Source organism: Phoca vitulina, unplaced genomic scaffold, assembly GCF_004348235.1.
Source record: "Phoca vitulina isolate PV1807 unplaced genomic scaffold, GSC_HSeal_1.0 scaffold71, whole genome shotgun sequence".
Taxonomy (NCBI): domain Eukaryota; kingdom Metazoa; phylum Chordata; class Mammalia; order Carnivora; family Phocidae; genus Phoca; species Phoca vitulina.
The window spans coordinates 244232-258059 of NW_022589774.1; the positions used below are offsets into that span (position 1 = coordinate 244232).

A 13828-nucleotide genomic window follows, 5' to 3' on the forward strand; every position below is an offset into this window, starting at 1 on the left:
GGGGCTTCCCATTTTCTCACCCCATCCCATCCCATCACCCAAATGCCCTCCCGGAAGCCACTTTTCAACCCCATGCCCCCCATACTCCAAGGCCAGGCCTCCTACCCAAGTCCATGTCAACGGCCCTCGGCCGCTGGGAGTAGGGCACGTTCTTATAGACAGCATCGAGGATCTTCTCCTTGACCTGTGTGATGGTGTCACAGTTTAACACCTTCACTGGGATCTCTGGACTGTTCTCGTTGTCGGGGTTGACGCAGTTCAGGATCTACAAGGATGATAGAGGGGGAACAGGATGGGAGTTCGAGGGGCTGCTTGAGGGAGAGGGAGCAAGGCCTTGGAATCTCTCTTTCCAAGGCTTATCCTCCTCACAGGAGAAATGGCCGTGCCTCAGTTTCTCTTGCCTTCCTGCCATCTGCCAAATGACAACCTGAGTCATGCCTATGCTTCTCAAAGAACTGAGACTCCACTTTCTAGCCCCTGGTTGGCTTGGGGGAGACTGTAATCCTGGGACCAGGCATCCTAGGGATTTAGAGATGCCTCCAGGTATATCAAGGGCTGACCACCCACTTCCCAAAGCCTCTGTATTAGGAACTAGCAAATTCATCTTCTTCCCCATAATGCTAATTTCCCCATACCTAATGGAGGGTGCTCTGCCCCCGGCCATAGCAAGCATCGAGGGTAAACGGAGGCAGACAGAGCTCTTTGAGCCCACCCAATGAGACGGGGAGGGGGAACCCAGGCGTGTATGCCCCACTCTTGGAACACTTAGCATAGCCTTTAGACTGGCTCCCATGCTGTTTCCCAGCCTCTTTGTTGACCACTCAGATTAGCTTTGTGTATGAAGCAAAGGCAGGAGGTCTGCCGAGTCCCCTGAGTTCCCCGCCTCCTCACCAGGGTCTTGTACTCGATCTGCTGCCGGATGAGCTTGTCTTCACTCAGAGAGTAGCGGGCCTCACCCGTGATGGCGTCGATGGGGCCCTTCTCCATCTGCTGCTTGATGGCGCAGTAGAGCATGAAGAGGGGCTCCCCCGCGCACTCCTGTGGGCACAGGCAGGGCACAAGGGGTGGGCTGGCACCCGTCTCCTCCTCTCCCTCTCCTGGCCAGGCTCCTAGGCCCGCCTTGCTTTGGAGCACCCCAGCCGGGCAGCTTCCTATTCCCAAGGGGTCCCCATGCAGCCCTGATGGCCAGGCTTGGGGCAGCAGTCCCTTGTCTTGCTCTCAACTCTCGGCCCCGGCTCGCTCCCACTCTCACCTTCAGGAACTTGTGCAGGAGGAAGGCAAACCAGTTGGTCAGCATCTTCTCAGCCACAGACTCTGTCCTGGGGAGGGAGAAGGGATGTGAGGGGCAGTCCTTTATGGAGGGGTCTCGGAGAGGGGGTCTGGCTTGTATGCATCGTGGCCCAAGAGAGCAACAGGGCATCAAAGGGCACAGAGCTGGGAGCCAGGACACCAGAGGTGAAAGTGTGACCTTGGGCCAGAGGCTTTTTCTTCCTGGGCCTCAATTCCTTGTGGAAATGGAGTGGTGCTCCGGGTCTGCAGATGAAGGCACCAAGTACTCCATTTCCACAGGGCTATCAATTTCTAGTTCTCCCTACTTCCTGCTGGCCTCAGGATGAGAAACAGAGTTTCTCTGTCCCTTTGGGATTCCCTGCATGCCTGAATACTCCATTTTAATACCCAGGAGGTCCCTGGTACGTGCCCCTCCAACCTCTCAGAATCAGACTGCCTGAATTCCAATCCTGACTCTGCCACATACTGGCTGTGGGACTTGGGCAGGTCATTTCACCTCTCTGGGTTCATTTTCCCCATCTCTAAATGGGGACAATGATAATAGTGTCTATCCCTCAGGGCTGTTGTCAGAATTGGATGAGTTAACATATATGTAAAGTGCTAAGAATAGCATCTGGCCCCCAGTAAGCACTATTCCGTAAGTATTGGCTGTCGTTCCTGCTGTCGTGTGGGGTCATGGATCCCAGCCGCTCAGGGGGAGAGCAGGGGACATGAGTGTTTAGCAGACAGGGGATCTGCTTCTGCAAACACCAGCCCTCCCCACCCCCTATCCTGGGCTGCAGATCTGGGGACTCAGGAACAAAGCCGCTGTGACAGACCTTCAGTGATGGGGATGCCGAGGGGTATTTTAACACCCCACACGTGGTGCAAATTATACCCTCCGGTTGCAGTAAATCCCAGGCATTTGCCAGGGCTGCTCAGCAGTCTGGGCCTGGGGGAGAGTGACAATGGCAGAAGAAATTGTAGCTTTGTCCCCTGGCCCCTCCCAGCACCCTCTTCTGCATTGTGCCTGAGATTAGCTCTAATTTAAATACAACAGTTCTTAATGAGAGTTTCTAATGCTCAGATTGGCAGGATGGGGGCTCAGTGCTCATGAAACAAAGACATTCTTCCTCCCTCTTCACCCCACGTGGGGTCTGGAAGCCTGAGACCTCAGCTAGGAGCAGGCTAAAGAGGGGGGCGGAGAAATGGAGGAGGCACATTCCAACCCCTGCTACCAGAGGAGGTCCAGAGCTCTGCTCGGCTCCCTGGGGCCTCCAGGGAGGGTGGGCTCAGGGAATGGATGCCAAGGTCTCCAGCCTCTCTCCTGCCAGGAAAAATGGCACCTGGGGAGGGGGCATGTGCTGGCTGCTGGTGATTCGGATCCTGGAAACTGGGCGCTGAAGGGATAGGCCGCACCGAATCTCCAGCCCGCCATGAAGGAAATGTTCTCTAAGAGCACTGTCCAATATGGTGGCCAGCACGTGGTGACTGAGCCCTCGGCAGGCGGCTCGCACGACCAAGAACTGAACGTTACATTTTATCTCATTTTAGTTCATAGCCACAGGTGGCTACCGTGTTGGGCAGCGCGGCGCTAGAGGCCCCGGGAGGGAGGGAGGGAGCCCGGGAGACGGTGTTACCGCTGCCATTTCGTCGGTGGGGAAGCTGAGGAGCAGAGAGGCCACATCACAGGCCCGGGGGCACACCGCTAGCGGGTGGCTGAGCTGGGGCTCGAGCGGAGGCCCGGGCTCCTCCATCAGGCTGAGCAGCAGCGGACACGGCCACCCGGGGCCCCAGGGAGCTCAGGCTCCGTGCTGCGAGGGGCCGTGCGTGGGCTCAGGCCATGGTGAGTGGCGTCGCGTCTGGGGGTGGGGAGCCTGTCGTGCTGCTCCAGCCAGGCCCTGCCGGCCAGCCTGGGACACCCGCCGCCCTCCCCGCCCCCGGCCGCGGGGCCGACCTCCGCAGCAGCAGCTTCGGGTGGTTCTTGTTCTCCAGGTTCTTCTCGATGAGGTCCGAGAGCAGCTGCTTGAGGACGTCGGTGGCGTACTCCAGGCGGCCCTGCAGGCCCGTCATGATGAGCGAGGCCACGTTGCCACGGTCGCGCATGGAGAAGCTGCGCTGGAGCTCTAGGGTGCGGATGAAGGTCAGCAGGAACACCTTGTTGTTGATGAGCTGGGCAAAGAGCTTCAGGGCCTTCTCCACGTGCTGCTGCCCGTTCCCCTGTACCTGGGCATGGGCAGGAGGGGCGCGCCCTCAGAGGACAGCCTCCCGCCTCCCCGCCCGGGCTGGCCCTGAGGGTCTTCTGGAGAGAGCAACAGGACTCTCTAACTGCCTGGCTACACCCCCGCCCCCCTAGGAATGGCTGGTCTCTGAAGTCTCTGGTCTGCTCCGCCCGTCCACTGGGTTGGGGGGCCTGGCTCCAGGCAGAGCCCTCTGAGGGGACACCATCCATCTGATTCTTCCAGGGATTCAGTAGGAGATACTCCATTAGACTTGCTTGGTTTACTAGTCTCCCTTTAATCCTTTCTGCCCTGATTTATTATCTTTAGTAAAACAAACCAACACGTGAATAAACAAGCCTCCCAGAATCATATGTCCTTTCCGTAAGCCACCTTAAATCCATTTGAGAATATGGCAGGATCTTAGTTAATTAATTTAGTCATTAATTAAAAAATGACAATGAGCCTTCCCCTGGAATCATCCCAAAGAGACTGCGTGCCCCCCTTGGCTATGATCTTCCTGTTGTGGTGACGCCGTTCCCAGCTGTTTCTCCTCATCCCTCCTGACCCTCCTCTGAGCTGCTGGGCCCCGTCTGCATTTCCCCGGACACCCAGGCCCTGCGCTCTGGCTGGCTGGCTCGGGGAGGGTGGCAGGCATTACCTCCAGCTCCCGCAGCACGGGATGGTCCTCGATGCCAGGGAACAGGACTCGCATAGCGTAGGTGCGGTAATCCAGGTAGGGGATTCCCGAGCGGTCCAGGTCACTGGTCAGCTCATTGATGTCTGTCTGGAGCTCAGCAAAAGCTATGCAAGTGCAGGGAGACAAGGAGGCTCAGGAGGGCACCCCGCGCAGGGGAGGGGGAAGGCAGGAGAAGACGTTTGTGAAGGAGGGGCAGGCCTGGGGTGTAGAGACAGGGAGGGTTGTAGGGGCGCGTCTCCAGAAGGGATGCGATCTCTCCAGGCCTCCTTTCGTAGGTGGTGGGCATGTGGGTGATTTCTATGTTATTTCCTCTTCTATGCTGATGCATAATTTTGAGGTGTCTTTCTATGTATTGTAATTGTAGTTGAAAAAAAGAAAACAGAAGAACACTATGATTTGGGTCATGCATGGGCCTGCAGGTTCCGGAAACAGCTGAGAGGCAGTGGCCAAGGGGGTGAAGTGAAGACAAGAACAGGCAGCTTTGCTCCCCTTTATTTCCCAAGCAAGAGTATCAATCAAGATGCAAAAACCCTGGGCAAAAATGAACATGAAAACTACCATGAGATACCACTTCACACCCATTAGGATGGCTATTATAGAAAAATGGAGGGGTGCCTTGGTGGCTCAGTTGACGAGGCACAGGACTCTTGGTTTCGGCCCAGATTATGATCTCAGGGTCCTGAGATTGAGCCCCGAGTTGGGCTCTGTGCTCAGCGGGGAGCCTGCTTGAGATTCTCTCTCCCTTTCCCTCTGCCCCCCCCTCATGTGCACACACGCTCTCTAAAATAAATAAATAACACTTTTTTAAAAGAAAAAATGGACAACAAGTACTGGAGAGGGTATGGAAACACGGGAACCTTTGTGCATTGCTGGTGGGGGTGTAAACTGGTACAGCTGCTCTGGAAACCATATTTGGTGGTTCCTCAAAAATAAACACAGAGTTACCATAGGACCCAGCAACTCCACTCCTAGGTATCTACACAAGAGACCTGGGACTTAGATATTTGTATACTCATGTTCGTAGCAACATTATTCACACTACTAAAAGGTGGAAACAACCCAAATCTGTCCATGGACAGATAAATGGATAAACGACATGTACATACATTCAACAGAGTATTACTCAGCCTTATAAAGGAAGGAGATTCTGACACATGAAGCTTTAAGATGCCGAGTGAAGTAAACCAGACACAAAAGAACACGCACTGCATGATTCCACCTACAGGAGGCTTCTAGAGTAGTCAGATTCATAGAGACAGAGAGTAGAATGGTGGTTGCCAGCCGCTGTGGGGGAGGGGCTGTGGGGGTTTGTGTTTAATGAGTACAGAGTTTCAGCTGGGGAGGATGAGAAAGTTCTGGAGATGGATGGTGGGGATGGTTGCACAACAATGTGAATGCACTTAATGCTATTGAATTGGAGGAAGGAAGAGCCCTGGGGTGTAGAGACAGTGAGGGTTAAAAAAGGTAAATTTTATGTTATGTATATCTTAACACACACACACGCACACGCACACGCGCAGGGGACACTAAGAGCACCAAGCCCAGCCTTGGGGCACATCCCTCTGGTGGCAGGCCGTGTCTCCCGGATGCTCCTCTCCTCCCTCCTCCCCTGCCCTGCCACCAGGAGAAGCCTTCCCCACCTTGCCCCAGCCCAGCGCTTCCCTTTATTCCAGCAGAGGCCTTGTTCCTGATCCTGACATTTGCAGCAAAAGGAGAAATGTTTTGATTCCCTATTGAAATGTTTACTCAGAGAGCCTGCTGAGTCCTCAGCCTGAGGGGACGCCAGAGATACCTGTCACCTCGAGGCTGTGGTTGCGTGGGAGATGGAAGAAAACATTCTCTACTCCCACGTGCGGCCACGGCCAAGGATACCAGCAAGCGGCGGCCTTCAGAGCGCTCAGCCTGTGGCGCTGGTGGGAAACTAGCCCTGGGGGAGGCTGAGGCCACAGGCAGGTGGGGGATCCCTGCCTGCCCTTCCTGCCGCTGTTCCTGCTGCTTCCACAGGCTCCCAGGGCAGCTACGCAGGACACGGGAGCCGGACTCCCGTTTGGGGGGCTCTATAGGGTCTGAGAGAGCCAAGCCTGGCTCTGTGGGGAAACAGAGGCCCTGAAAGGGAGAGAGAGGGGGCCAGCTTGGGGGTGAGTCAGGGCACAGGAAGGACCCGAACAAGATGAGCAGGCCTGGGGCCTCACCCTGGGCATTCTCTTTTTATTTATTTATTTATGTTTTTAGAGAGAGAGAGGGGTGGAGGGAGAGAGAGAGAATCTTAAGCAGGCTCCACACCCAGCGCAGAGCCCAATGTGGGGCTCGATCCCACAACCCTGAGATCATGACCGGACCTGAAATCAAGAGTGGGACACTTAACCGACTGAGCCACCCAGGTGCCTCGCCACCCCCACCCCCAGGGGCATTCTTAATAGGACTTCTCTGGCTCTAAAGGCAAAGGGAGTTTCTGGGCAAACAGAGTCTTAGGGTGGGAGGGATGGCAATAGAGATGAGTTGTCTGGAGGGAGGAAGTAATAAGGCTGGTGAAGAAAGATGGGGCCAGGAAGCAAGCAGGGGCTTCCACTTACCTTCCTTACACTCCAGGGCCACACGGGACTCCAGGTTGTCCATCTGCATCTGGAGCCTCTTGAGAGTGAGGTCGTTTTCTCGAGACTTCCGCTTGTAGGCAATGAGGACGATGATGACGATGATGAGGAGGAGGCTGCCGCCCGCCGCGATGCTGACGATGGCTGGCAGGGTCAGCAAGCTGTCTGAGACGACACTCACCGAGCCGGGAGAGAACACTATCCCGCCCACGTGAACCTGTGCATTGCACACACACAGCTGCTGTAGAGAGCTGGCATGCCATCGCATCCTTAGGTTTCAGAAAGCACATGAAAGACCACAACCACACAATACAGACTTGGATATGGAACAACTTCCTGCTTATCTGCCTGCCTTTTCTCGTGTTCTCCACTTCTACCCATTTCAGTGCAGAACACGGTGACGAGGAGCTATGAAGGAGCCTTACTTTATGACAGATCACGCATGCACGGCGAGGAGAGGAGGAAGTCAGGAAAGGAAGGGGGTTCACTCACCATGACTTTGTGCTGCCCCGTGAGGTTGGGAGGCTCGCAGAGGAGCTGTGTCTCGGACACGGTGACAGCACATGGGGTCTCTCCGATCAGCACCGTGTAGTTGAGTTTGGCACCTCCAGAAGCAGGAGGGCAGAGGTTTTTGCCCTGTAGATAACAGTAATCTTAATAGAAATAATTGACACATGCGCGCAAAAGTTAATTGCCTATTACCAAAGAGATTAAAGAGGTGGGAGAAGGGCAGCCAAGCAAAAGCCAATAGATGGCTTCCCGGGAAGTTTTTGGAGAAAACTTCGAACAGCCACAATTTAGAGAGCCAAAGCGAAAAAGTGGGGAGGAGAGAAAGAAAGGCAGGAAGAGATGGGGAAGAAGACAGGAAGGGGAGACCACACGGTGAACAAGTGAAAATCTGGAGGAGGGCAGGTGGGATATAAACAAAAGAAACAAAACAGGTGGACGGATCGTACCAGGGAACCGTGACCTCTTGGAATGTGTGTGCAGGTTATGGTGGCCAGGGAAGTGGACAATAAAAGGAAATGTTTACTTCCGATGCGCTGCAGAACCCTAGGGTCCCAAAGCTCACAAGAACAAACAGAAATACCGTAAAGGGTTTCTCGAGATCCCAAGTGCGAGATCTATGGCTGGGTGAGTCCATATCTATAAACAAGCTCCCTTGGCAGGGAGCTAGTAGCTCTGCGAGTCCGCATGCACACAAAGGTGAAGGGAAGGGCCGGGGGTGTGGGGGCCTGTTGCCATCACCGTGCGTGGCAGGCTACACTCACTCTGCACATCCTACCTTCAGAATGATTGGGGATCCTGGCTTTTGATCCAGGACTCCAGTAGGGCTGAGCAGTTCAAAGGTTGGGTTGGGGTAGTAGATGAACTTAGTGTCGTTGTAAATGAGCAGGGACTGGACGTTGTTAAAGACGAAGCCGAACTCATCTGGCCGCTCCACGGCATCCAGGCCGGGCCGGTAGTCCGTGGTCAGAGAGGGTGCCAGGCAGGTCAGGGTGGTGGTGTTCACGACTTTGCACACCTAGGAGGCCCAGAGTGTGGCACTGAAATGCAGACTGAGCGAGGGTGGGGGGTATCATGCTACTGCCTCCCACGCTGTCTGCTTTGGTGGTCTTCATTAGATGGTGAGCCCCTTGAGAAAAAGGGCTGTGAAATTTCTGAGGGGGGCATGCATTTTAACGTCATTCATTCATTCATTCATTCATTCATTTGCCAACATTGTTCAAGTGCCTAGTCTGTGCCAGGCACTGTGCTAGGAGCCAGGGCCCACTAGCGACATCATCATCGTCTGCAGGGGGAGACACAGGACCGAACATGCTTTATAACACAGTCCTGGCGGGGGGCCTGGCATGCAGAAGGGGCTGGAGGCCTCCCTGGTAAATGCATGAATGGGTGTGAGAAACGCTCGGGTGGGCAAGGACCAGGTAGGGTGGGGGGATCTGTGTGTGAGTGTGCATGGCTGTGGCCTGAGGATGACTCAGGGACGCTGTCCCTTGGAAGAAATGAGTGTAATGTAATCTGAAAAACGAGTGGGACTCACCTAGACAAGGGGTGGAGTGGGGTGTGGGGACAGGTCCCAGGCAGGGGATGAGGGAGCATGGGATGTCTGAGGACACAGCAGGACAGGGGCAGTGTAAGGGCTGTGTGAGTGTGTGTGTGTGTGTGTGTGTGTGTGTGTGTTGGGGAGCAGGAAGTACCATGAGATGAGCCCTCCACCAGGACCCAGTAGGTGTTCAGTTAATGTTTATTGAATACATTGATGAATAAAAAGAACCTTTCAACTCTTTGAACGTTCTATTTGGGATCTCTCTCTTCTGCTGCCTCACTTGGCACAAGGGAACAGCCCAAGTACTGACACTGAGTTCATAATGTCCTTTCTTTCTGGGTAGACCCTGATGTCCCTACGAGAATCCTAGCTGCGCGGGCCCTATTGAGCAGGGGCTGTGCAGCCCCCTCCTCTGGCGGTTTCGTTCCAGGGCTGCCAAGGCAGCGGCCAGCCCCAAGGAGCCACCACAGGACCCCCGGGGGGCTTGCCGACAAAACCTGGCCTCCCACCCCCTCCTCCTGGCTTGCGCTCCGCGCGCCCTGGTTCAGGCTTTGGGTGTCCCGGCCTGTGGGCATCTGGGAGACCTCGGCCGCACAAGTACACGCTGTCCTGGCAGGTCCACACATGTGTGAGTCCAGCCAACAGACACACACACATGGGCTTCATGTTCTGAAAACAAGACTGTGTGTGAAATTGCAGAAAAGCTGACAGTTGCACAGAGATGATGTCAGAGCTCCGAGTCCAAGGATTAACCCCCACGTTCCAGGAGGAGTTGAAGAGTTTCATCAGAACCGCTCACTGAGGGCCTCACGCCCTGTTGGAGGACAGGGCCCATTCCCGTCCTTCCCGCGCAAACCGCAGCGGTCCCGCATGAGACTGGCCGGCCCCTTCGTGGTCCCGCTGCCTACGCTCTAGCACGAGGAACACAGTGGGGGTGTGGGGGGAGCAGTCAGGGAGTCTCGGACCCTGGGCTCTGCGGGGCAGCGCCTCTTCCCTCCGCTCCCCCATCTCCGTCCGTGCTCATTCCGGCGCCCCGGACTGGACTCCTCTCTGAATAAGCAAATCATCCCCGAACAAGCAGCCTCTGTTTGCCTCCGGCCCAGTCGGTGCTGCATCGGCACTTTGTTTGCCAAACATTCCTTGGGGTTTTGTGGCCTTCGCTTTGGCCCTTCTCACTTCTCCCTGGGGCTGCTTCAAACCCCAGAGGCAAGAGGGAGCCCCAGGGCGCTGAGGATGACCTGGGGCCCAGGCAGGGCCCCCGCGGGGCAGAGCCCTGCTCCCCCACCACTCCTGACAGAGAAGGTGCGGGGCAGCGATTATGAGCTTTCCAGGTGCGGAGCCAGGCTTGATGAAACCCGCACACCAGGCCTCTCCTCCAGGCACGCCGGCCTGCAGACCCCGGGCACGTCACGGCTGAGACCGAGACCCCCAGCTCTCCACAGGGAGGGATGACTCCGCAGCTCCTTGAAATACGGAGGGCATGGGGGTGGGGGGGCTGGGGGAAATGCTTGGGAGATTCCTGCCCCGGGGGCTGCAAGCGTACCCTGGTGAGGGGAGGGGACACTCAGGACTTTAGTCTTTCCAGATGGAGGTCAGGTACAAGGAAAGCCTTCCCAGACCAGTGTTCTCTTCCCATGGCCTCCTGGGGACGAAGGCTGCAGGCTTTGGAGGTCAACCTCGTCAGTCACATACTTACTCTGTATCACGTTAACCATGTCTTTTACTTTCTGTGTTTCTGATGCTGTGACATCTGGGGCCTTACTGACCTGGAGGACCTCCCCTCCTGGGGCCAGCCAGTGCCTAGAGCATGCTGTTCTAATGCAAACCGATCCGTGCAGAGCCCACAGCCCCCACCACCTCCTCTTACACGCAACCATCCACCGTGTCTAATCACACCAGCCAAGTACCGGACAGCTAGGGACAGCCCCTGCGCCCCAGAGCCCTCGAACATGATTCAGACCGGGCAATCCTAAACCTGTTTACCTTGCCTTGTTGGTTCCTTCCTGCAGAACTTCCTGCCACAGTGCCTTTTTCTCCCTCTGCTTCTACAACCCTCCCTGGCGCTTCCCACTTGGCCCCCCGTGGTGTGGCAGGCCCCCTCCCCTGCGGCTCTATGAATATAACAAACTGTCTTTCGGATGGCAGTTGTCTCCTATTCTGTTGGCCCTGTCACACCTGAGTCATAATAAAACGTATGTTTTAAAACACGTACCTAATTTGTGTAGGGGTTTAATCCTTCCTGAGTGCGAGCGCACTGTTCCCATGGCCACCCCTCACCTTCCTTCCTTCCACTTGGGCCCTGGAGTTTGACAAGGTGGTCTGGGAGCTACTGGGAGCTACTGGCCTCGGTCTGGAAGTGGAGTGGAGACATAGGCTCTTTTACTCATGGATTAGACTCTCCATCTGGGATAAGGAGAGGTGCTCTCCTCACCCACAAAGCTGTGACCATGGTTGCTACTAAAGGTGTGATACAGGTAACCCCGTGTGTCTGCCATGAAGGAATGCCATCACCAGATCAGCAGCACCTCACCTGGTCTAGTCATGAAGAGTCCAGGTTTTGGGGATCCAGTTGGCCCTGCTACCAGCTACCTTCGTGGTTGGGGGGCAAGCCACTACTCCTTTCTGGTCTCCATTTCCCCAGCTAGACAATGAAGAGGGGGTGGGTGGACCAGAGGATCCCTGTAACCTTTTCAGATCTAGCCTTCAAACACTGTGCATTTTGTGCCTTTCTGCATTTCCTAAGGAAGCTTCTAGCATGCTGGAAAGCCTGTCAGGGATAAGAGGATAGATACAGTACCATCTTTCCCATCTCCATCACAACCTACTCAATCCGCTGAGGTCAGAGCAGTAATAATAGCAATTATACAACAAATAATGGCCATAATAGCATCTCCTGGACTATAATTATGAATACAATCGTGTTTCAGAAAATATTGGCTAACAAGACTGAGATGGAGCCACTCGAACAAACTAAAAAAAATTTATAATGCCATCTCAGACATTCTGCTTTTACGATCTAGAACTTCTTTAAAAAATCACAAAAATCCATAGCGAAAAAAAATTAAATGACACGGCTCCGCATAGGGGAGTAAAGTCAAATGTTGGACCGACCATCTTAGCCACCGGGATGGAAGGAGCTGCGTGCAGTGACTAAGGTTTGCCGGCTGCCCACCCGGTGCCCGCCAAGGGCTGCGTGTTACAGATCTGCAAGGAAAGTCTTATCATTAGCATTTACAGGCAGAGAATAGAGGATCACAGAGGTTAAATGACTGGATCACAGTTGTACAACTAATAAATGGTAGCGTCCCGCTTCCAATTCAGAAGGGTCTGAATCTGGAGGCAGAATTCCTTCACCCTTTCACACTGCTTCTTATCGGACCTCAAAGTGAACACGGCATACGAAACCGGAGCCTGTCTGCGCTGGTCTCGCAAGCTCAGAAGCCAGTACATTTATAGACTCGTCGTATCGCCTTCTGACGAGAAACGATTATACAGTAGTTCTAAGAGTCACTGTAAGGTTCAGGTGTCTGGGGCCCTGATTCTGGGCTCGGGGTCTTGAACTAATTTCTTTTCCAGTAGGTGGATGCTCCTGGGCTAACACGGACCTCAGCACATCACAAACGCAGACACATGACTGTGGTTACGGAGGGCCAGGCAGACTAGGGGGTACTCACATTGACAGATTCCTTGCCATTAAACTTGACTCGGACCCTTGGCTCCTGAATGACATCCAGGTTGAAGCCTGTGATGGTCAGGGGTGTGTGGCCGCTGGGAACAAGCAAAAGCTGGGTCAGGTTAAAAGCCCCCTCAAACTGCGAACCCCTGCCACCCTGGGTCCCCTCACAAGTCCCACCTGGCCCAAGGGGTTAGGTCAGGTGGCAGCCGGGCGCCTCCCTCCCACCTCTGCCTCACCTGGCAATGCTCCACTCCGGCTCAATGCGCTGCACCCGGGGGTCGTCTATGTACTCGAACTGCAGGTTGTTATCCACGCGGGCTCGGTCGACACTCACGGAAACTGGGACTGGGCCCAGTCCATTGGATGACGGGGGTGAGACGCACACAATCTCATTCATTGACCTCCTGATGGGGAGACAGCAGGAGGGTGGTGAAGAAAGGCCTGGGCAAGGAGGAGAGCTCTCTGGCTTGGGAGGGGATTTTCCTCGGTCTGAGGGTATGGATGGCCCAGAAGTGCTCTCTTCTTTCCTACTCTACACAGTGGAACAGATCCCTTATTGGTGTGTATCGGTCCCTCTTTTTACTGGAGAGCCACCTCTGGTTGGAATATGGAGGGAACGAATTAGAGAGGGGGATTAGAGAATGTGGGGCAGGGGCAGGGCTTCATGGGCTCTGGGGGATCTTTTCTTTTCTGGATTTTTCTAGAATAGACTAGTTAGCCAGGGTTTAAGAGTCTGGTCAGTCATTTAATAAATATTCACTGAGCACCTACTACACAGAGAAAGGAACACACAGTTCCTTCCTTGCCCTTAGGGAGTTTCTAATCTGAGGAGGAGATAATTGGATAATCCTGAGCATGTTGGGTTTTCACCCATGGGTTCTGTCAGGATGCTCTCAGGAGTCTGTGTATCCCCAGGGCTTCACTGGTGTATCTGGCAAATAGCAGGTGTTCGGGTTTTTATGCACAAGAGATGCCCCAAGGATGAGTGTGTGTGCTTGCTGAGGACTGAGGCCACCCAGCCTCCATGTCTCTCAAGTCCCCATAGTGGGGACCTTGTCAGTGCTCGGTCCCAATGATGACCAAAGAGTTTCTGGGACTTTCCTCACCAGCAGTTCTCAGGGCCCTCATCCTAATTATTTTTAGAAGTATCCAGCCCCTTGTTAGGTTCACTAGTGGTATATATTGCTATAAACTGAGTAGTAGTATATATTTCGCACAGGACAGGAATGGCGTTTGGACCCAGGATGTCCACACCATGGAAGCAATGGGGCGGGCACCTGTGTGAACATGCCCAGGAGCAGGTGTGTGCACGCCTCACGTGTC

At 54.6% G+C, this 13828-nt stretch overlaps 1 protein-coding gene across 1 annotated transcript in view; it reads right to left on the reverse strand.

Moving 5' to 3' along the window:
- PLXNA2 (plexin A2) overlaps positions 1-13828 on the reverse strand; it is a 209405-nt gene that overhangs the window by 16603 nt on the left and 178974 nt on the right. Inside the window, exons 16-25 of the mRNA XM_032393140.1 lie at positions 12742-12909; positions 12504-12597; positions 8065-8304; positions 7272-7415; positions 6762-6996; positions 4150-4292; positions 3227-3495; positions 1253-1319; positions 892-1038; positions 106-265 (exon numbers count right to left, since the gene is read on the reverse strand). Of these exons, the coding sequence (XP_032249031.1) occupies positions 106-265; positions 892-1038; positions 1253-1319; positions 3227-3495; positions 4150-4292; positions 6762-6996; positions 7272-7415; positions 8065-8304; positions 12504-12597; positions 12742-12909 (1667 nt within the window). The remainder of the gene's footprint in view (positions 1-105; positions 266-891; positions 1039-1252; positions 1320-3226; positions 3496-4149; positions 4293-6761; positions 6997-7271; positions 7416-8064; positions 8305-12503; positions 12598-12741; positions 12910-13828) is intronic.